Source organism: Erythrolamprus reginae, chromosome 5 (assembly GCF_031021105.1).
Source record: "Erythrolamprus reginae isolate rEryReg1 chromosome 5, rEryReg1.hap1, whole genome shotgun sequence".
NCBI lineage: Eukaryota > Metazoa > Chordata > Lepidosauria > Squamata > Dipsadidae > Erythrolamprus > Erythrolamprus reginae.
This window is the reverse complement of record NC_091954.1, coordinates 50,502,677-50,524,904: the sequence shown is the minus strand read 5'-3', so window position 1 is coordinate 50,524,904 and position 22,228 is coordinate 50,502,677. Positions and strand designations below refer to the sequence as shown.

The window sequence follows — 22,228 nt, the reverse complement described above, 5'->3', positions numbered from 1 at the left end:
TGTGATATCATTATATTTTATGTATCATCATTAACCTGCTATGAATCTAGCAGAATCAAAGCATAGTAAATAATATCTGGACCAATAGTTCACAAGGAAAGCATGTTTTAAACTGCAGGTTTGTTTCAGATATTTATGCCCTAAGGGGAAAGGGAAAAAAAGTCTGTTCTTACTCCCAACTACTTTCTTTTCCTTTACCTTCCATTTCCCTTTTTAAACACTCAACTGTATATTGGGGGTGGGGGTAGAATAACGAAGAAAGGAAAAGACTGTTCATAACCAGTTCAGTCACACTGGTGCAGTATTTTAGGCAGAGAATATTTTTCAGGTCTTTAAATAAATTTCTTTCCAAAACAAATATTTGACTAAGCTCAAGGTAAGGAGCTTGTCCAGTTTTGCAGTGGAAACTGAGCTACGTAGTATTTTTTTTAATATAAACTTGTCATTATGAAATATACCAAAAGTAGTGGTGAAAATGCTTGCTCCATTAAGTATTGCAATAAAATAGTTTGCTGTGGCTATTTAAGAGAACTACCCACCAACTTATGATCATGTATGGAAATATTTTCTAACTGGTGCAATTGCCATTTGGTTTGCTTTGGTTACCCTGCCGATATAAACTGATTCTTTAGAAGATCTGGAATACCATAAAGGGTATTAATAACCAGGACCATTATAGAAACTCTGCATGGTACTGTATACCCAAAATAGTAACGCTATATTATCAAATGCAGTTAAAGAACAGAGAAATTTATGTTAAGGTTTTTTTTTTTTTTAAAAATCTGTAATCGGATACAAGTTTTCACACACTTAATTAGCTCAGGCAGGAGCCCAATTTTCATCCCATATTAAAAGTTAAGTCATTAAGAAATAACGCTACAATATAGAAATATGGATACTAAATATATTCTGTTTATATGCACCAGCTAAAGTTTTGGCTGAAGATGGAATTACAAACAATCGTAGCAAACTGTGTAGAGTATATTTTAATAAGCATTCAGGCTTTCTGGAGAATGAACTTGGTTGATGGTGTCATAACTTTCACATGACAGAATGAAGCAAACAATATTTAAAATTAAGGTCATACTGTCCAGCTACAGGGAATATTATTATTATCATCATTATTTATTACATTTATATGACATCCTTATTGCTTAGAAGCAACTGTAGGCAATTTACAACATAATAAATAGTAAGATAAAACATGAAACAGTTAAAATCATAAATATTAAAATTAACAAAGGTGGTAGGGAAGGTACACAATATTAATTCAAACTTGTAAGAATTCAAGCTATCTGCCCAACTCCTTTAATGTTAATTCCTTGATAATGTTTTCATTGAAATAGTAAAAGGGTGGGGAGAAAAAGAAGGAAAGGTGAGCTTGTTTCAGCTTGTTTCATTTAATGTTTGCACAAATATACCTTAAATACATTTTCCTTTTGGAAGCCTATGGTGTACTATCATTGTCTAGAAGTTCAACAGAGATGATACACTTAGCAGTGCAACCTTAATGTTCTTTGAATACTACCAAAGATCTCTATGGTGTTAATGAAAAATTCAGAGTATTAAAATAGTAAACTACAAAGCAACATCTACCTTTGGTAAAATGTATAGCACTGAGTACAATCCTTTCAAACAGGAATAGTAAATAACTGCAAAAAGCACCAAGCACCGTGCAGTAACCCTGGATTTCTTGCAGTACCATCTCAGAGGAAATTTCATTCCAATAAAATACTACAACAAAGTGTAGTAGTTTAACAGGGAGAAATTCTGTGTTATTTGCAGAACGGATCTGATCAAGGAGCCTGGATAGTATAGAAGTTTTTTCTGATACTTGCTTAGTATGTGAACTCCAAGATAAATGAAGGAAAAGACTAGGGACAACATGCAGGTAGCTAAAAGAGGCATGGGTTGCCTAAGAAAACAGGGAAGGTATTTGGATACGTAATAATAGAACCACAGTATTTCAAAATGCTGATGTACTGTAGCTGTTCATGTATACTTTATAAATGTTCCTATTAATTCAATTACCTCCCTCTTTATGACCCTATAGTCTCTAATCAGAGTTGAGTTGGGATGACTGGATGGAGTTGTTCTTATTAATTCAATTAATTCCTAATAATTATATGAAACATCTATGAAAAACAATATAACCTGTCTTCAGCTGTCAGTTCCTAAAATAAGTGCATTGTAGGAGGTCTTCACTCAATACTTGTTTGGCAATCCAACTTGCAAGATGCTGAACAAGTGGTATTTATACAACCAGTTCTCGGAGTTTTGATTTCTTCAAGATGTGATTGCCATCTGCAATACTCTGTGCTGGCTTCCAACAAGCAAAATCAATGAGGAAGCTGACAAGAGATCGCAAATGATGATGATATAAAGTCCTCACTTAATGACTCCCAATGATTTGCTTAACACCAAACAGGAATGCCAGAATGTCCACTGCTAAACAGTGTTACCTCTAACCTGCGCAACGCACTGTGGCGCAGGTGAATTCTAAGGATGGCGAAGAGTTTTTCAAGCCCATGCAGACCCGGCACCGTTTCTCCCCGCATGACAGCTAATCCGCCCCTCCCAAACTGTCGGCGGGGGAGAAACCCCCGACTTCTCCAGCTCTGTCTGGGACTGCTGTCGCGCGCACCCACCTCTCCTGTAAAGGCACAAGATTGGGGGGAGGGTGATGGAGGCCAGCCCCCTCGCACGGGTCAAGGCTGCCCCGTGGGCTTTCTCTAGCATCTGGATACAGATCGCTGAGGGATGCCCTTCCGCTTCCCTTCAGTTGCCGCCACACAAACCGTGTCACTTGCCTGGCGGCGGGCATTTCTCGTGGGGTCCCTGCCGGCAGCGCTCCCCAGTCACAATGGGCATCCAAAATGGGGACACTGCCATTTAGCTAAACTTTCTTTTCCCGAACCCCTTTACCCACTTTTAAAAAGGATGCTGGACTGCAAAAGGGCTTTTATGGGGTTCGTTTACTGGCAGTTACTGTTAAAATTGACACATTTTCTACTCCAGATTGTTCGGTGGTATTTTAACTTGATAAGTTTAGGGGAGAGGAAGGGGGGAGGAAGAGAAAGAGAAGGAGAGAAGGAGGGAGAGACAGAGAGAAAGAAGGAGGAAAGGAGGGGAGGGAGAGAGAGAGAAAGAGAAAGAAAGCAAGAGAGAGAGAGAGAAAGAGTGTGTGTGAGAGAGAAAGAAAGCAAGAGAGCGAGAAAGTAAAGGATTTATTAATTCATAAAATTGGATTAGAATTTTAGAACTATATAGAATTACATAGGTAAAATTAATGAAAGATATACAGTATATGATAAATAAGGTTTTTATGATATGCACTGTATGGTTTTATGAGTTTACATTATGAATTTAAAATATACTTGGAAATGTAGAAGATTGATGAAAGTTAATAATAGTAAATACTAAGTGCCTGAAAATTAATTGAGCTTGGAAATATTGAATGAAATTATAGAAAAATAAATATGGAAATATATTAATTGATGCACTGATGTTGAAATAGATTTTCATAGTATTATTAGATTACTATAATACTATGATAAATATTTAAGAAATGAAGATTTTAAAGCATGGATTTATTAATAGTTGTGGTTTTGCTGGTTGTTTTAGTTTTAATAGTAATAGATTTTGCTTTTGTTTTATTATTAATTTTTTTTAATAAAAAAGAAGGGATTTTTTTTCTTATTTATTTATTCATTCATTCATTCATTCATTCATTCATTCATTCATTCATACATACATACATACATACATACATACTTCTATGCCGCCCAGTCCTGAAGCGACTGCCGCTCAGACACTATACCTTTCCGCCCACACACAAAAAAAATTAGAGGGAACATTGCTGCTAAACAGCATAGTCATGTGGTGTCATGCTGTACCACATCACCAAACCCAATTGTGGTCAATAACCAAGGACATTCTATATGGAACAATTTGGGTCTATTTATGACCCGTCTGGTAGAAGTTTCTTAATAATTTAATAATTTTCAGGCTGTTCATTCATTGGCAACTTTCAGTCTCGAAAGACTATGGTATCATGCTCTGCAAAGAGTTCCTAGAACAGCATCTAGAGTGGCTAAAAAGGCCAATCCGAGAGTGGCAATCCCTTCCACATTGAGGGCAGATCCATTCTGTCCCCTGCCCAGCCCCCAGATTTCCCTGGTTCCAGGACTGCCTCTTTGCCTCAGTCTGCCGAACAAGTGTCTTTTCGAAAGGTTGTCAGCTATTTGTTAAATCCACATAGAATTACCATGTCCTTGCAGCTTACTTTTCCAGATTCCAGTTCGCTAAAAATGATATAGTTAGTTATATTTGAGTTCCATTGAAATATAAAATTAGCTTAACTTAAATGGCATACATTTTATTGAACTCTCAGAGCATGTCATTTAATTTGAATTTAACCACAGAGTATAAAAATCACCACTATACTTCTTCCAATTAGAATTCCAATTAGAATTAGAAGCATTACCTGCTTGCTTTAACCATCTGAGCCAGTACAATTTTCCTCAATCATCTATATGTCTATTCAGAAATAATTTCTATTAATTCTTTTGAATAAATCTTTTGAATAAATCTACCCCAGCTGCTGTCTGAACATTTTTTTATTTTCTCCTTTAGTTCATGTGCATGCAGATTCAGGGCTGCATATATCTAATTTAATTGATTTGAATATTTACAGTTTTTGATTTATAACATGTATTAATGTTTTTGTTAAAAACAGATGTTGTCATATATTGTTTTAGGTAAAGAACACTAACTGAATTCAGCTTCTAATGATTTCATGGAGACAACCATAAATTTTATTAGTAACAGTAAGGAAAATACTGTGACACTGTTTCCTTCTAAGTTATTTTTCTAACTTAGAACCCTGGGTTTCCTTGACAATCTTCCATCCAGGTGTTAACCAAAGTATTTCTTATTAACTCCTCTGCGGTTAATCTTGGAAGCTCTATAGACTCTTTCCTATATCAGCATTTATTTGGGCCCCTCTTTTAATTTAAAAACGATTAGGAAAAATATTGCTTTGAAAGATTAGATCAATCTGAATGACTGGAAATAAGCCCAATCATTTTATTGATAGCATTAATAATATGGACAAAAAAAATGCATGCAATAAACCGTACCTGGTCCTTGTCACATTCAAGAGGAGTGTCCTTGTGAATGGTCATCTGATACTTTGCAAATAAAGTGGCAGACTGAGTAAAAGATGAACTGAACTGTGGGTCCCCAAAAGAAACTGGTACTAACCTCACCTTCAGAGCAAGGAAAAATACAATATTTTATTTAAATTAATCCTAATACTCTTGAAGGGTAGGCCAGGCTATCATCTCCTCAGATCCTTTCAAAGCCTCTGCCAAGGATATACACAAGGAACCCTCACTGACCACCAAAAAAACCCCTACCATTTGACATGCCAACTTGTTTCTACCATATTAATAGTCTACGTCCAGACTCCACAGAACAGGCAGTATACAAATATCTGTGTAAATGTAAACAAAGACAATTTGTACATATAAAACTGTAAAACTTTGGGGCATTTAATAATCCACACTTCTGAGGAAGCAAAAAGTTTTAGTTTTTGAAGTTAACTTTGATAGTTCTGTTTTCAAGTTGTGATCTGAATTCAGTCTGATCGGTATTTTCTACCTGCATCAATGAGTGGAAAATATGTTCTAAGGAAAATCTTCTGTTCACACATAGAACAACATCTACCAAAGGGTACTTTCTCCATGGATTGATTCTCCCTTTATGGACTCTGTTACTATTGAGATATTGAGGTTATCTGAGATTTTCCAACAATCAAAGCTGCTATCACAAAAGGTTTTTCAAAATATTTTTTTTCTTTTTCCAAAAGAAAATGAATGTTTCAATTTTAATTGAGTAGAACAAAAGACATAATCGTTATTTCTTAATGTGTAGAGCTTGTACGATATGAACAAACTATAAGCAAAAATATGAAATGTAACTGGGGCTGCAGTCCAAATGCTAATTATCAGAACCAATTTCTAGTAATTTCTGAAGCTCTGCCATTATTCCATTCATGTGCCAAAATAAGAGCTGATAATGAATGCTCTTAATGCCAAAGGAATTATCCATAATCTGTGACACATCTTTAATAACTAGTCATTTTATCAGACCCTCGCCTATCACACAATTAACACCATACCAATCATGATCTTAAAATGGTTTTAATTCAACTATTAAAAGACACTAACATTTTCCAAATTATTTCCATTCACTATAAAATTTATTCATTTATTTAATATGACTTCTATGCTGCCCAATCCCAAAGGACTAAGGGCGGCTTACAACAATGTAAATTACAACAACAATAAAAAGAAGCCAAGAAAAAAAAGTCTCAATTCTAAAACCCTAATTAAAACTCATAAAAACAATTCAACAACATGCGTACTTGCCATTCATACAGATTCACACATGCGGTAAAGCTAGTGATTGATTTAGGGCCCCCAGGCTTGCCAGGTCCTTAGCCTATGTTTACTAGGTCACTTTTTAAAAGATTTTTTTTTGTCTGTACTGAATTTACATATTCAGAGAAGACAGCATAATGTAGGATGAAAATGGGCTGAGAATTGAAAAGTGATGGGGGGAAAACACTGAAATTTTACTAAGAAGAAGAAAGAGTTAAAGAATGAAAGGAACACAATAATAAATGGCATTATGGGTAAACCAGAATTATTTAGTATCATCAGGATTCTTAAGAATGAATACAGGTAGGTCCTCAATTTAAGACAATAATATCAGAATTTTCATTGCTAATCAGGGGGATTGCTAACGGAGTTGCTTGGCTTTACAACCCTTTGTGTAATGTTTGTAATGCAAGTCATTGCAATTACCAACATCCACATTTTGATCATGCAACCAGGGAGATGCTGCATAAGTGTAAGGTTGTAAGTCACTTTTACAGTGCCTTTGTTAATTTTGAACAGTCACTAAAGGAATGGTTATAAATCAGGAACAACAGGTACTGAAGACTAAGTAATATCTCCGAGAACGCCTTCTGCTGCACGAATCCCAGCAACCGATTAGGTCCCACAGAGTCGGCCTTCTCCGGGTCCCGTCAACTAAACAATGTCGGTTGGCGGGCCCCAGGGGAACAGCCCTTTCTGTGGCGGCCCCGACTCTCTGGAACCAGCTCCCCCCAGAGATTAGAACTGCCCCTACCCTCCTTGCCTTTCGTAAACTCCTCAAAACCCACCTTTGTCGTCAGGCATGGGGGAATTGAGATATCTCCCCCGGGCCTATATAATTTATGTATGGTATGTTTGTAGGTATGTCTGCTTATAATGGGGTTTCTTAACTATTTTAAATTTTAAATTATTAGATTTGTCATGAACTGTTTTATTGTGTTATGAGCCGCCCCGAGTCTACGGAAAGGGGCGGCATACAAATCAAATCAAAAAATCAATAAATCAATCAATCAATCAATTAAAAAATGAATCAATAAGTAAGTAAGTAAGTAAGTAAGTAAGTAAGTACGTACTAAACTTTGCCTGGCTTAATTTGTGACATTTAAAGCACCCACTATAAACTAGAAAAATAGCATTTGAACGAAAAAAAATCTAATGCAGGCAACCAGAAAAATCAGGTTTGTACCAACTGCATCCTTAGATGAGATGAGAAGGCTCTCCTAATAATCACTCCTAATAATCACTCAGATGGGCTAATCCAATACATTCTAAACAGGGCTGCCCTTGAATAATAATAATACCTAGAAGCTGCCGTACGTACAAAATGCTGCAGTATAAAAAACGAGTCTGCGGAGAGGGGCGGCATACAAATCCAATAAATAATAATAATTATTATAATTATAAATGCCTTTCCATGCCTCTTTCTGGTTGTGTTTTGTCCATGGCATGGGGACAGGATTTTCTCTCCTCAATCATGACTATCACTGACAGAAGAGGAATGCTATGAAAGAATGCTACCTGATAGTATCCAAGATGATAAGTTTTCCTTTCACAGCGCTTGTCTTGGAAATCAGATTGTCCTCAAATGGTTTAATCTTTCATAAATCATGGGTTGAATTTGGGGTCAAAATGTCTGTTGGAGCATGTGAATTAGTTTTACTGAAATATTTGGCTTACAAACACAATTGAGCTCAACATTTCTGTCATTAAGTGAGGCATTTGTTATACGAGTTTTGCCCGCATTTTACAATCTTTCTTGACAAAGTTGTTTAAGCAAATCACTCCACTTGTTAAGTTAGTAATATGGTGGTTAAATGAATCTGGCTTCCTCATTGATTTTGCTTGCCAAACGGTTGCAAAGGGGGACTTTGGGACACAGCAACGGTCAAAAATATGAAGCCATTGCCAGGCATCGGAATTTTGATAACATGAAGATGCTACAAAGGTCATAAATGTGAAAAATGGTCATGTCACATTTTTCAATGCCGTTGTAATTTTGAACAATCACTAAAGGAATGTTATAAGTTTAAGACTATCTGTATTGTATCTTATTGGTGGTTGGGTATGTTGCTGCTTTTAATCACAGCTGCTGACTATTTTTGCATTTTTCTAAAAGACATTTTTTTTGCTCTTTTTTGAATTGTTGTTAGCCACTCAGAGTCAGTCTTTGAGATAGATGGTAGCTAACTAGGTAGGTAGGTAGGTAGGTAGGTAGGTAGGTAGATAGATAGATAGATAGATAGATAGATAGATAGATAGATAGATAGATAGATAGATAGATAGATAGATAGATAAGGAGAGGAGAGGAGATACAATAATATTTCAAAACTTCCTTCCCCACTTTGTCTAATGATTTCCTTATTCATCTCTTTTCACTGTGAAATCTACTTTATAAATAGGACTTTCATCACAGATTTAATCCAAGGAAACTCTCCAAAAGTAGCAATCTGAATTTGTATTAATGTTGTTAAAATATAATTACAGCTCACAGTAGTGACATAAATACTGTCTAGAAAATCTTAGATTCCCTGATTAGAAAATGCACAGTGTACTATACTTAAGCATTACTAATATTTATGTCAAATTAATTATTGCTTTTCTTTTTCCTTCAAAATGTATTTTGTGGCACTCATGAGTTTGAAAGGCTGCTTGCGTTTTCTGGATATTCAATTTAGTATAATTGAAATAGTTTTCATAATTTCTACGATTAAGATACTTTTAAAAATAGTTTTGATTTTCAGAGTAGACTAAAACAGTACACTGCCTGACCTGACTGACGGTTGGTTTACTAGGAGGATCCTTGTGAATAATCATCTGGTAACGCTTATAAACCTGGTAAGATTCTTGAAATGTGGCTTTGAACTGGGAACTTTGAGGAGATGATCGCACCAGCCTCACCTTCCAAAGAATTAAAGACAATTGTTGCAATAATATACATCAGAACTCTAAATGTTTAGAAACAATACAGATAACATTTAAACAATTCTTCTTTATATTTATAACCCAATATTGTGTAGATATTTTTCACAAAGAGAACATTTAGCTTTCTTTTGTTTCACTATTCAAAGCTCAAGTTCCAACCATATTGCCCTTCATTTCAATGTTTTCAAAAAACTATAAGCAAAATCTTATTTGAAAGTCATGTGATGTTCAAATGTAAGTTAAATGAAACATAGATTTATGCACACATACATAGGCATACTCGTATTAGCATTAGCTTGGACTTTGATAGTCAGTTAACATTGACATGCTATTTTGAAACACTTACAAGATTTTTTTAGGTTTTCTTAAATCTGATTGTATTTGATATTTGTAATGATTTACTTTAAGAATACCTACTCAACTTTGAATGTACTAAAATATAATATCAGTGAATTACTTAACATGTTTAATCTGAAGCATCACCAAGTTCAGTGTTAGTAAACATAAATTGGTTAGATCTGTATTAGCTAATTCGGGGCTCTCAAACTTCCGGCCCGGAAACATGGCTATGGATAATGAAGGTTCAAAAGATCAAACAAACATGATTTTGCTTCCATGTATTACACTGAACAATGAGTCCCAATGGCCTGATAGATAGAAATCAACACAGCAAGTGACACAAGAGATCACATTAATGCTTGGCAGCAATCAAGGTTAAGCATCCTTTTGGTTCAGGGATAGCATAAACAACAAAAATAGGTTAAATCCAGGAACCAGTACATGGTAATGGAATTGTGTCAGAAAATAATGTGGCAAGAAAGAAGTTCCTGGAAGGAACAGAAGACTAGAAAGGGAAGAAAGGACATTCAACATGGTAAAGGTGCCATGAGTTTTTGTAGAATTTTATGTCTGGTTTTTTTGGTTTGAGGCAGTTACTTGGTTTTAATATTTTTTTATGCCACCCATAGTTGTTGTTACGATATGGGTGGCTATATAAATCTTTTAAAAGAAAATAAGAATTACATTGAGACTGAAAGTTAACAAGAAACTCTTTTTAAGCCAGGGTCTTAAAAGCTACATTCTTTTAACATTTACTGCTTTTGGCATAACTGCTAGGAAACATCACTTTTAAAAGTTCTTTAAATAAAGCCCATTTAACATTAATGAATGCCTGCCATGTTACTAAAAATGGATAATTTCCATTAGATATTACTGGTCACATCTCTTTCTTTACAATTAGATTTTTCTCTTTTTACCAGTATATATTTATGTTTGGGTATGATCACTAATTTGAGTAGAAAGTCCTTCTCACACAATCATTGACATTCAAAGAAATAATAATACAGCTTCCGTCAAAGCAACTACCTCTTAACTAAATCTTGGCAGTTGACAAAAAATTAATTAAATAAATAAATAGAATGATTAACAATTGCTTCAAAAGTAATGGATATATATAATACCCAGAATTGTACACATCTAGTTGAGCTAGGACATTATCCCCTAAAAAAATGCCTATATTCATAGGCAAATGTTTCATCCTGGGCTTCATCGAATAGTTGAAAATGTACTTCTATTCCTTTCTTCAGCTCTCTAAAAATCTAAGCATCTATAGTCATTTTTATAATTTTGTTCCAAGGCTGCTACATTCTCATTAAAGTTGTACACATCAGTATCTTTGTTCTCATTCATTTAGATGTAACCATAGCACCCCCTTGTGTTTCTGCAAAGAACATGAAACTTTTCAAGTGCAGGTAGTTGTTGATTTACAACAGTTCATTTAGTGACTTTTGAAATTACAAAGTGACATGATCATTTTTCACTTATGACCATTTAGCATGCCCATAGTCATGTTATCAAAATTCAGATGCTTGGCCACTGACTCACATTTATGACAGTTGCAGTGTCCAAAGCATCACCTTTACGACTTTCTAATAAGCAAAGTCAATTGGGAAGCCACATTCACTTAACAAGCGTGTTATTAACTTAACAACTGCAGTGATTCACTTAACTGTGGCAAGGTTGTAACATAGGGCAAAACTCACTTAATAACCATCTTGCTTAGCAAAGAAATTGAGGTTGTAAGTTGAGAACAACCTATAGAAGTAACACTCTATGTCAGAGGTCTTCAAACTTGGCAACTCTTAAGACTTGTGGACTTACGGATTCTGGGAGTTGAAACCCACAAGTCGTAAAGTTTCCAAGCTTGGAGACCTCTGTTCTGTGTTTTGCTAATCCAAGAAAACTTTGCAGTGTTTCCTGCTTTTATATTTAAAACAGATTTCATATTTTGCTTACTGTATTACTTAACATTAGCAAAGAAGGCACAAATAATTTGCCACAAACAACAGAAATATTTTCATACCTCTATCTGGTGCACAGCTTCAGGAGGTAAGGTGGCAAAAATGAAGTCTTCAACTGATTTTGGTTGGTTGGTTTTAGGACAAGAGTTCTGACTGGTCAAACTCTGAGGACCTGATTCAAATGCAACTGGCTGTGTCTGGCACTGAAGTTTTTTCTGCAACTTTTGTTCCTTCCGTATAACTTTTGCTTTACGACATGGTGGTTTATTCAAGTCAGGTCCTCTGCCTAGAATGCCAATATATTATTCAATATGAAAAGCATATATTGGAGGAAACCACATTCATTTACTTTTTTACTTTTAATTTTACTGTCTATGAAGAAAGTGATATTTTTAAAAAGTTAAGCTTTCTGTAATATTTTAATAGTTGTGATTCCACCTATTTATTTAAATGTTAAGGTTTTTATTTATTATTATATTTGCAAGTTACTGTAAGTGACGTAATTGTACAGAAAAATGGACTATATAGTGATTATGACTTAGATGCAACAGAACGTTTGCCTTCTATCAACCAGAAAAAAGGACCTTGTGAACAAGATTATGTTGAAACTTTGACAGAGGATGAGAATTTTTTTCTTCTCTTAGTTATTTCATTAAATAGTTAAGTTTATGTTCAAAAATGCATATACAAGATTAAATTAACGATATAACTGTGGAATAACAAAATCTCTATTCCTAAAAAAGGAAGGGAGATTGAAAGAAACAATACCACAGCCATCAGACGAACTGAAAAAAGAATAACGTAAGTGTTTTTCTACACCAGTTAGAAAAAAAAATATTAAACACACCTGGGGCATATTTTAGCAGGCTCAAAAATTATTTTGTAAATGAAAACATTCCTTTCTCCAATACAGCAATTCTTAATTTTGACCTTGAAAGTTAGGTAGACCTCAACTCCCTGAATTTCCCACCAGCATTGAAATGGAAGCCTACCTATCTTTAAGTGCTGAAGTTGAGAAATATGTTTTAGGAGAACTCCTGCTGAACACTAGTTCAGAGAAAAGAAGATTTTCTAAACCCATCCTTTCAGACAACTTTGGCAAAAATATTGTTGGAATGAAAGGGTTCACTGTGCAAATATTATATTCTGTTTTTCCCAGGTGGCTCTCCCAATCATAAGAGAGATAAAATACAGCACAAAATGGACAGATGTAAATGTAGATATTTGTGTAGTTAAAGCAAAAGAAAACAAAAACATTACCTGGCTTAGGAGTAACATATCTGACAGGAGCTACCAGTAATGGCTTGCTGGAATCGATATTCAATTTTTCATTACACAATTCAGAATTTTTGGAATCTACTTCGTTTACATTTATTTCTTCTGTCATTTCTTCTTCCATGGGATCAGTAATGAGGGGTAGCAATTCAGATTGGCTTCTATTAGGTGGGTTTCTTAAGGAAAACCTACAGCCATCAGCCTCTTTAGTGTGAGACTCCATAGGATCTACTACAAATAATAATACAGAGAACACACAGACAAAATGGGAAAATGCAAACTTCATGTCAATAAAAGGTTAATATTTCTAAATTAACATGAACAAGTTACATTTTAACCTGAATTCTAACATACAGATGATCCCAAAGTATTTATATAAGTTAGCATTTGAAATAAAGTAATTAAATTTATGTATCAAATGACTCTGAAGATTCTAAATAGAATATACTGTTGTCAACAGAAATTGTACAATCATTTCACCCATGTTACATACACACAGAATGGATTTAGGTGATACCTCAGACATTTAATTAGTAGTTGGAAAAAATTGTTTTCTATTCTAGTCTATTCCATTCCATTCTAAACTGAACTATAACCTGATGTAACAAACAAAGGAGTGACCTTTAAAGTGAATTCCACAGACATATTAATATATATGCCTTCTTAACATGGCAATATTTTGAGACAGCAAATCGGACTATAATTTTCTTTTAAAAATACAGGAAGATTTTTAAATTTCCAATTACGGGATATATCTTAATTTCTACATTAGGAAATATTTCAGTTATGAAGGTAAAAAAAATAGTTGTCAAGAAGTATATCAGTGGACAGAGGAATTGCTGCGATGGTATGATTTATATTTAATGTATTAATGATGAGAAATTAATCATAAAAACAAATTAAATTATTTTAATGTTGTGAAAAAGAACTGAATCACTGTACCATTATTTAATAACTATTTAATAATACCTCAATTTTATTAATAATAAAATTTATTAAAATAATAGAGAAAAATACTGGTTTCTAACACCCCTAGCTCTAATCTCAACTAATCTATACCTTATAAATTCATTTCTAATTTCAGTTCATTAGTAAGTTCTTTTTGCTCTTTAAAAACTATACTTTCAAATACTTCATATACTACACTTTGCTGGGTAATATACAAATGTTTGGAAGTCATTTTTGCTAACCTTCTGTTGCTAATGTAGACTAATTTTGAATTGCAGCATATTCTCCAAGTTTAAATTCTCAATATTTCTTTTTAAATCATGTGCTAAATTTATTTTTGCAGTATTGTACATGTATTTTAATACATTGTGATTTTTTAAATTAACATGTTTTTGGAATAAAGTCTAGTAAAACAATTGTAATTTGATTTCTAAAATGTTCTGAATGTATTTGTATTTTGTTATGTATTTTGTTCCAGTACTTTTAAGGGTTTTTTTTTTTTACATGTCTACCACAAATCTGTGAAAGAATAAAAACTGACCTCAAAAAGAAGGAGTCGTCTAAGAAAAATGACAGAATTTGAAAAGGTCATACAAAATCAGTTTTATATAGGGGTATATCTATTTAGAACTGAAACTGCAGATATCAAATTAGTGGACAGCTTATGCCTTAGGATCAACCGTTAACAGTTAAGAAATATGCCAGAGATTAACACTTGGTAAAAAGCTACGAAGGCCTTCGAAAAGGCTACCTAGAATAGCTCCATGCTCACATAGGCAGCAAATAAATTTAATAAATAAAATGATAATAAAAGAGATTCAAGAGATTAGAGATAGGGTGGTCATAGAAAAAAATATGTGGTTGCTAGAAATTGAAAAAAAACCTTAATAAATCAGGGCCTGTATGTATACACTATTACTCAGATACAGACACAGAGACAGAACACATAAAAACTGCAAATGGATAAAAAATTTAAAGAAACAGTCACAACAAGAAGAATTAGGGAATAAATCTATAAAATTTTCCCCAAATTCAACTGGAAACTGATAACAAAAAATTATATTACTGAATCAATTAGAACTACCTATTTTTTTCAAAAATAAATTCTAGAATACACCAACAAATAATTCTTCTTTTTTTTGGTGGGAATGTAGTATTATTTATTTATTTTATTTATTCATTTGACTTCTATGTCGCCCAATCCGATTGGGACTCAGGGCATTTTATAACAATAAATAATACAATACCTTGTTAAATAAGTCAAAGATAGTAAACACAGTAAAAAAATACCCAACCTTACCCTAACAATAAAAACCCTTGACAAACTGTCCAATCAGACACATATATATATATACCAAGCCCTCACAATTAGTCCTTGAAATGGCACAAATACTACTTTTTGGCCTATCTATCTATCTATCTATCTATCTATCTATCTATCTATCAAAAAATTATTTTTTAAATCTAAAACGTAACAGATATAAAAACACACAAACATAAAAGCAAAATACACATATCCAGGATTATTTACATCCCGATTTTTGTCAGAAGCACATACGGAGTTGTATATGTTTTTACATGAAATTGAAAACATTTTAGTCTATGTTCACTGTAAATACTGTACATTTTATGGAAGAAAAAATAAAGAAGAAAAGAAACATTTTAGAGAAGAACTTGGAAGAGAATACAAAAAAAGGCTTCAACCAACAAATAATTCTTAAAGGACTCTTAAACAATTACCTTCAATATTTGCTTTTGAATCTTCTCCTTTTATTAAAAATTTCAACATCTTCTTCAAAACTTTTTTATGTGATTTGGAAGGCTGGAAGTGTAATGCTTGACACCTCAAAAGAAAAAAGAATAACTGCAGTCAAGGTATAATAATAATAATTAATAATAATTTATTAGATTTGTATGCCTCCCTTCTCCGAGGACTCGGAGCGGCTCACAACATGATCTAAGTACAGTAATACAGAAATTAAGAATACTTCATTTTGTATTAATTAATAACGTAGTCCTAGAATGTAAAAAGCTATATGGATATAGTTATTAGTAATTTATGTCAAATGATTTAGTAATTTCCTGTGCATAATTTGGAATTATGATCCCGTTAAACAACTGCACTTTTTCCTGGAATTAAAATCCAGTGAAATATGCAGTCTTTCAATAAGTTTTTTTTATTCTTTCTCCCCCAAATGAAATGGAGTATGCAACTGAAGACCCAATCATCCAGGCCAAAACCACCTAAAAATCTAGAAATCATATACTTCAAGATGATTCATCAGTGATGGTGAACCTTTTAGAGACCGAGTACTCAAACTGGAACCCAAAACCCACATATTTATCACAAAGTGCCAACCCTGCAATTTAACCTGAATAATGAGATTTTACTATCTAAAATAATAATAAACAAACCAAAGCAAGAATAACAAAGTAAGAGACGGAAGGGGCCTTGGAGATCTTTTAGTCCAACACCAACAGTGTGTGTACCCACAGAGGGCTTTGAGTGCCATCTCTGACATGTGTGCCATAGATTTGCCACAACTGTGATAGATACTTTTCCTCACTCTCAGCATCAAAATGCAATGAACTGTTGAAGAAGGGCAGAGTACAGCATCTTTAACAAAGACCAGTCAATATAAGAAAAGTTATTTGTATGAAAAAATGAGGCTGGAAAAGACAGCTCCACCCAAGGAATCAAAAATGCTACTTTTCTGATATATCTTCCTATATCTAGATCAGTGGTTCCCAATTTTTTTTAGCCATGTTCCACCGAAGCATCTCTAAAATCCTGATGCCCACCCCCCCATGACATATAATTATTACTGTTCAAAAGGTGAACTCTACAGATGCAGGGGAAGCCTAAAAGGCCATTAACTTGGTTTAAACAAGGTTCCAATTGCCCCCATTAAAAATCAAATTGGGCCCCACCTTGGGAACCAGGGATCTAGACAATCTCCCTCAATATGGATGCTGTGGAAAATAGTAAAGATCATGCTCTTCAGAGAGCTTTGGGGATTGATTGAGCACCATCTGAAACCAGTTTTCATTTCTAATTTTTAAAAATTAGCTACTTATTATTATTATTATTATTATTATTATTATTATTATTATTATTATTATTTATATTTGTATGCCGCCCCTCTCAAGACTCAGGTAGTTGATTTAGTGTGGTTTGTTTATTTTGCATTGGTTTTATTCATCTAATGTTTACAATTCGAAGGCAAATAAGTTTGATAAATAATTAAATATTTTTTCTTGACTAGCGAGGTCAGAGATAGGCAAAGTTGGCTCTTCTATGACATGTGGACTTCAACTCCCAGAATTCCTGAGCTAGCATGATTTGCTCAGGGATTCTGGGAGTTAAAGTACATAAATCATAGAAGAGCCAACTTTGTCTACCCCTGAGCTAGGTCAACAATAAATAGATATTTATAAAGATTTTAATGGACACTTTCATTGTACAATAAGTCTTTGATAACCATCCTGTATAGACTAACATATCCACTTGTCCTAACATGAAATCTACTAAACCCCATTTATTAAGGGGCGTACATAAGTGCACTGGTGTGCCTTTCGTCCCCTGTCCAATTGTCTTTCCTTTCTCTCACTTATATTTTCTTTCTTTCATATATCCTCTCCTCTAAGTTCACTTTTACCTTTACTGTATATATATTACTACATGTCTATTTTTCTTCCTATGTATTTGTGTATTGGACAAACGAATAAATAAATAAATAAATTATTTATTTATTTATTGTAAATTATTAAAATAAATTATTATCTTAATTAAAAGAGTTATAACTTCAAAACATCACCAAATCTAACAATATTCCAATTAGTCTTGCTTGAAATCCTGCAAGGTTTAGTCAAGAATGCATTTCCTATAATGATTACATATAGCATTCTATGTGAACTATTAATTAGAAACCACTCTGCTATATAATTGCTGACTCCCATTTACGAGGCAAATTAGGCTGGGAGATGCTAAATACTTAAACAGACATTTGAATCTGTCAATTGCATAACATAGGCACTGAATTAGAAAAAAAAATTAAGTACTGCACAAGACTTACCTTACTGTATATTGAGGACAACATGTCTGATTCATAGTAGGCTTATAAACATACTTTCCACTTCTGTGAATTAAAAAGATGAACATATTTTGAAGAATTCTTAGAATGCGTTAATCTAAAATATATCATAAATATCACACCTTAGAGGTGAAAAAGTTCTACATAAACAATCAATTATATAATCTATAGGTTTTACAGAAGTCATTCAAATCTTTGCTATGTTAATATATCATTCATAACATAAATATTCTGAGCTTTATAATATTAACCAATCTCATCATCCCTTTGATAGGAAATAATTTTTTCATCTTCATTTTCCTGATACCTTTAAAACTAGTACAGTATTATAATATTTTGGGTGTCTACATAAATATTAGCTAGTTATCTAGATCCTAGTAAGTTAGCTCCTCTAACTTTAATGGACCTTTTCCAAACTATATAAAGATGAGGATGACAAGTTCTGCATATTCGAATTCTGACTCCCTTTAACTTAAATTCCTTGGAATTAAAGATTAATGAAACAATATATTATACAGAGTGGTAAATTAATGTGTGTAGGATTTCATTTCAAACATTCATTCCCTGATAACCAAAGATACAGAGTGCCAGTGTAACATATCTTTAAAAGCCCCCAAATTTTATTTATTGGTAGATTCAAATCAGAACATTCTAAAGGCAGCTATAAGTATTCTCTCTTCTAATTTTAACACAATCACAACCTTGTAAGTTCCTTTGTTCAGAGGGAGTGTCCCTTTTCTGTAGCTGAGGTAGACCTGAAACTTGTGGTTAAATTTAAACAGCCCTACATGGCATCGGACCAGATTAGCTCTGGGACTGCCTTCTACCGCATGAGTCCCAGCGATCAGTTAGGTCTCACAGAGTTGGCCTTCTCCAGTTCTCATCAAGCAGACAATGTTGTTTGGCGGGACCTAGGAGAAGAGCCTTCTCTACGAAGGCCCCGGTCGTCTGGAATCAGCTCCCCTCCCCAGAGATTCGCACCCTCCGCTTGGGGCCATTAGACCCTAGCCCCCTGGTCGACGAATGTAGTATGTCTTACAGTGTGAATGGGAATGAATGGTTTTAAATGTTATTAGTTTTTAAAGTTTTTAAGCTATATTAATTGGATTTTTAGATATGTATATTGTATATTGTTTTGATATGTTGTGAGCGCCTGAGTCCTCGGAGGGGGTGGCATACAAATCCAATTAATAATAATACTAATAATGCTAATACTAATACTAATGAAGACCATATATTTGTAATACCCACACCCACGGAGGTGGGGCAAGTTGATCTATCAAGTATTCTCTCTTCCAATATTCATTGTGTTGGAACACACTATAAATAAGAAGCAGTAGATCACATGTGGATATATTCGGAGTGTTAATTGTTTATATTTTTGAGAATACTTAAAGTACATGGTGGTATAATTTTGTAACTTTTATTTTATACCGTATTTTATACTAAAATTCTTGCTATTATGCAGGTAATATTTGGAGAATTACTTTATATAGCAGGATTACAATTGTCTCATCACTTTAAGTGATAACTAAGACTCTAAATATCGGTATATGGGAATACTTAATTATTTTATGTATTTTATAGGGCATGAATATTATTTGACTGGTTATGATCCCATGTTTTTTATACTAGACTTTGACCTGGAATATTCAATTAATCGCTTACCTTCGCCATCCTCTATCTATAAGATCCTGGTAGTCTTGAACAGTCAGTGAATGAGCCCACATGCCTGGCACAAATATTCATATAGAAAATGTTTATACAAAATATTGGGAGAACATTTGCTTCAACAATGAAAAAATGGCCAGTGGAAATCTCCATACATACATCTTAATAACACAAATGATTTTTAAAAATACTATTGAAACTTTTCTAAATCATAGTCAAAACACATAATTAATTTTAAAGCAATGCTTCTGTACATTCTGCTACAATCATATATGGCTTCCTCAACATCTTGTACTTATTTTCATTCATTAGATTACTTTTTATTATGTCTAGCTTCATATAATACATCAGATCAATATGTTCTATGATTTCAGACAGAGAATTTATAGTTGGGTATGTTAGACGACCCAGGCAATTGGGTCTTTTAAATAAGCCACAGATTAGTATGCTACAAAAATACAGTCCTCAAATCAGCCTTCCTGAAGCAGGACACTTTCCAGATGTGACAATTATAACTCCCATAATTTGCCAACCAGCATGTATAAAACATGGGTTAATGCTCTTATATCTGAAGCAGGGTGGATTTGATGTAAATCAAGTAGATTTAAATCACTAGTAAACATTATTTTAAATATTGGTCACTAGTTTATTTATGCTGTTATTCCCTATTCTCCTTTTATCTTGTCTCCATACAACAAATCTCTATTTCTTTTCTTTAAAATCTATTATTCTCTTTAATAATTGGGGATTGAACAAAACAATGAAGCATAAATTACTATGAAAGCACTATATTATTATGCACCCACAACAGAGAGAGAGGCAAGAAATCAATACAGTATAGTGATTGGCTGGTTCCACGTATGGTGGGAATGCTATACATTTCTATTAATTTGCACTTGATTTCTTGCCTCTTTCTCTGTTGTGGGTGCATAACAACAACAAATATTTAACACATATGCCCAACCCATTCTATATCTGTTCCCATGTACCTGAGAAAATGTAGTGGGGCTTACAAGGGCTTAAGGGTTTTAATAAATTATGCTTATAGACTTTTTCTGAGTACAAATAGTCCACTTACAACAGTTCATTTAGTGACTATTCAAAGTGACAACGGCCACTGAAAAAAAGTGAGTTATGACCATTCTTCACACTTACGACCGCTGCACCATCCCCATGATCAAAATTTAGAACCTTGGCAACTGACTCACATTTAATGATGGTCGCAGCGTCCCTGGGTCATGTGATCACCTTTGGTGACTTGACAAGCAAAGTTAGAGGGGGAAAGCCAAAATTCACTTAACAATTGTGTTACTAACTTATCTGCAATGATTCACTTAAGGATATCAAGAAAGGTCGCAAAATAGGGCAAAACTCACTTAAATTTCTCACTTAACAACAGACAGTATGGGCTCAATTGTGGTTGTAAGCCGAGGACTGCCTGTCCTTTGGCAGTCAAGAAAGGGCTATACTGTGAGGAAGAGGGCAAAAAACAAAGCCAGAAAAGCACCATATAAGTTGTAAAGGGTGCCCTGAAAACGGATGCCCCGTTACTTATCAGAAGCGAACAGGTGCTTCATTTCCTTCTTTCTGGTTTTAAATCCTACTCTGGTCATTTAAACGGCAGAGGTGGGCTCGAACTAGAGATGAGCCAGATAGAGCCCGGCTCCTTTTGCGAGTTGTGACATCGCCCCGTTAAGTGTGACTTCGACAGGCGCTTGGAAGCCGCCTGTGGGAGGCACCGAACGCCGCCTGTCCTTCTACCCTCGGCTAAAGCCCAACAATGGCCCGAAGTTGTCCTGCTTCGGCTCCTCGCCTTCACCCTAAGCGCGGCCTACCGTTTAAAAAGGCATATCCCTGCCTCCCACGGCAGCCGAAAGACTCGCCATTAAGGCAAATGATGGAAAGGCTCGGCTTTCCTCGCCACACCCGCGCTGGCTTCTGCTCGGTTTCCGCGTCCGACTCGTACCGTGGGAGAAGTTGCCGGTGTCGTTCTTGCAATAGCCGCAGCGGTAGCCGCCATCTCCCCCCCAGTATTCCACGATGCTCACGGAACCGCTTCTCATCATCGCCATCTTGATCGGCCGGCCGGCCGGCTGCCTACGCCTTCTGATAACCCCGTGTCCGCCGTCCAGCCGAGGGAATCTCTCGGGCGCCCTAATCAGCGGCGGCCGTGGCCGCCATTTTAACCCAGGGCAGAAGGAAGCTCGATTGAGCAAGTGGGCCTCCGATTGCGACTGCATCTTCCGGTTGTCAAAGGCAGAAAGCGGACCTTCCATTTGCGGGGCCGAATAGGACTATTGGAAGCCAGAAAGTGGGGGGGAACCTCATTAAAGGCGTACTTTTGTCCCTATGCTTTGGTATGACGGCCTCCAGAAACTTCGCATCCTCTTTCAAGGACATATTTTATTTATTTCTTTATTAAATTTGCTTCTTGCCCATGTCACCCCAAGAGGAAACTACAATAAGTGTTAGTTTGCATCAGATTGATACGGCTACCTTACTGGACTTTGGCTTCAAAAACGTCCCGAGACGCAAAATTCCATAGAAACAAGTTATTTTTTAAATAAAATGT

General features: G+C 34.7%; 1 protein-coding gene across 8 annotated transcripts in view; it reads right to left on the bottom strand.

Annotated features, from left to right (window-relative positions):
* Positions 1–21,912, bottom strand: part of ATE1 (arginyltransferase 1) — a 68,723-nt gene extending 46,811 nt beyond the window's left edge. For 2 of the 8 annotated variants that reach the window (XM_070752563.1, XM_070752568.1), the window contains exons 1-7: positions 21,623–21,912; positions 19,654–19,717; positions 17,968–18,030; positions 15,632–15,735; positions 12,929–13,174; positions 11,731–11,954; positions 9,216–9,344 (exon numbers count right to left, since the gene is read on the bottom strand). In XM_070752563.1, the coding sequence (XP_070608664.1) occupies positions 9,216–9,344; positions 11,731–11,954; positions 12,929–13,174; positions 15,632–15,735; positions 17,968–18,030; positions 19,654–19,717; positions 21,623–21,896 (1,104 nt within the window). In that variant the 5' untranslated portion in view covers positions 21,897–21,912. Of the gene's footprint in view, positions 1–5,141; positions 5,271–9,215; positions 9,345–11,730; positions 11,955–12,928; positions 13,175–15,631; positions 15,736–17,967; positions 18,031–19,653; positions 19,718–21,491 lie in introns of all 8 variants that reach the window. The other 6 variants (XM_070752565.1, XM_070752569.1, XM_070752566.1 and 3 more) reach the window with 5 other exon arrangements.
* Between the last annotated feature and the right edge of the window lie 316 nt (positions 21,913–22,228).